This window comes from Nematolebias whitei, unplaced genomic scaffold, assembly GCF_014905685.2.
Source record: "Nematolebias whitei isolate Nwh7 unplaced genomic scaffold, NemWhi1 Nwh_scaf_12419, whole genome shotgun sequence".
NCBI lineage: Eukaryota > Metazoa > Chordata > Actinopteri > Cyprinodontiformes > Rivulidae > Nematolebias > Nematolebias whitei.
This window is the reverse complement of record NW_023630964.1, coordinates 1-1,535: the sequence shown is the minus strand read 5'-3', so window position 1 is coordinate 1,535 and position 1,535 is coordinate 1. Positions and strand designations below refer to the sequence as shown.

Sequence of the window (1,535 nt, the reverse complement as noted above, 5' to 3'; positions counted from 1 at the left end):
GTCTGTCCAACACGTAGATCAGTGGACTGTCAGTCCGTCCAACATGTAGACCAGTGGACTGTCAGTCTGTCCAACACGAAGACCAGTAGAGTGTCAGACTGTCCAACATGTAGACCAGTGGACTGTCAGTCTGTCCAACATGTAGACCAGTTGACTGTCAGTCTGTCCAACACGTAGACCAGTGGACTGTCAGTCTGTCTAACACATAGACCAGTGAACTGTCAGTCTGTCCAACATATAGACCAGTGGACTGTCAGTCTGTCCAACATGGATCTGATGTTTGGCTCCATGATTTCAGTCTGATGTGTCATTCAGATATTTTTCTGTTCCAGCTGCTGGAGGACAACATGGTCACTTTTGTGAAGAACGAGCTGAAGAAGATCCAGAAGGTTCTGAGTCCAGATTACCCAGAATGCTTCGACAGTCAGAGGGAGGATGAGGAGGTGTTGGAGGGTGAAGATGAAGAGCAGAGGAGGAGCAGAGAGGCATTGATGAAGATCACAGTTTACTTCCTGAGGAGGATGAAGCAGGAGGAGCTGGCTGACCGTCTGCAGAGCAGTAAGAAGATTTCTATAAACATTTAACTTGATGGATAATTAAACCAAATTGTTAAAAAATCCGGATGTTAAACAAGAGCTACTGAAGTACTCATTGCCTAAAAGATTATATCTCAATAATAATAACCCTATTTCCTTATTCAAAGATTCCACAGCCCTTTGTCAACGTAACCTTAAAAGTTGTGTGAAGAAGAGGTTCCAGTGTGTGTTTGAGGGGATTGCTAAAGCAGGAAACCCAACCCTTCTGAATGAGATCTACACAGAGCTCTACATCACAGAGGGAGGGACTGGAGAGGTCAATGATGAACATGAGGTCAGACAGATTGAAACAGCATCCAGGAAACCACACACACCAGAAACAACCATCAGACAAGAAGACATCTTTAAACTCCCACCTGGAAGACATGAACCAGTCAGAACAGTGATGACAAAGGGAGTGGCTGGCATTGGGAAAACAGTCTTAACACAGAAGTTCACTCTGGACTGGGCTGAAGACAAAGCCAACCAGGACATCCACTTCATGTTTCCATTCACTTTCAGAGAGCTGAACGTGCTGAAAGAGAAGAAGTTCAGCTTGGTGGAACTTGTTCATCACTTCTTTACTGAAACCAAAGAAATGTGCAGCTTTGAAGACTTCCAGCTTGTGTTCATCTTTGATGGTCTGGATGAGTGTCGACTTCCTCTGGACTTCCGCAACAATCAGATCCTGACTGATGTTACAGAGTCCACCTCAGTGGATGTGCTGCTGACAAACCTCATCAGGGGGAAACTGCTTCCCTCTGCTCGCCTCTGGATAACCACACGACCTGCAGCAGCCAATCAGATCCCTGCTGAGTGTGTTGGCATGGTGACAGAGGTCAGAGGCTTCACTGACCCACAGAAGGAGGAGTACTTCAGGAAGAGGTTCAGAGATGAGGAGCAGGCCAGCAGCATCATCTCCCACATCAAGACATCACGAAGCCTCCACATCATGTGCCA

General features: G+C 46.4%; 1 protein-coding gene across 1 annotated transcript; it reads left to right on the top strand.

Moving 5' to 3' along the window:
- Nucleotides 1–252: 252 nt before the first annotated feature.
- Nucleotides 253–1,529, top strand: LOC119429960 (protein NLRC3-like; the record flags this gene model as incomplete). The annotated part of the gene is made up of 2 exons (XM_037697441.1): nucleotides 253–558; nucleotides 713–1,529. Coding segments are annotated over exons 1-2 (1,073 nt in total), but the record flags the coding sequence as incomplete, so codon positions are not given.
- Nucleotides 1,530–1,535: the final 6 nt, after the last annotated feature.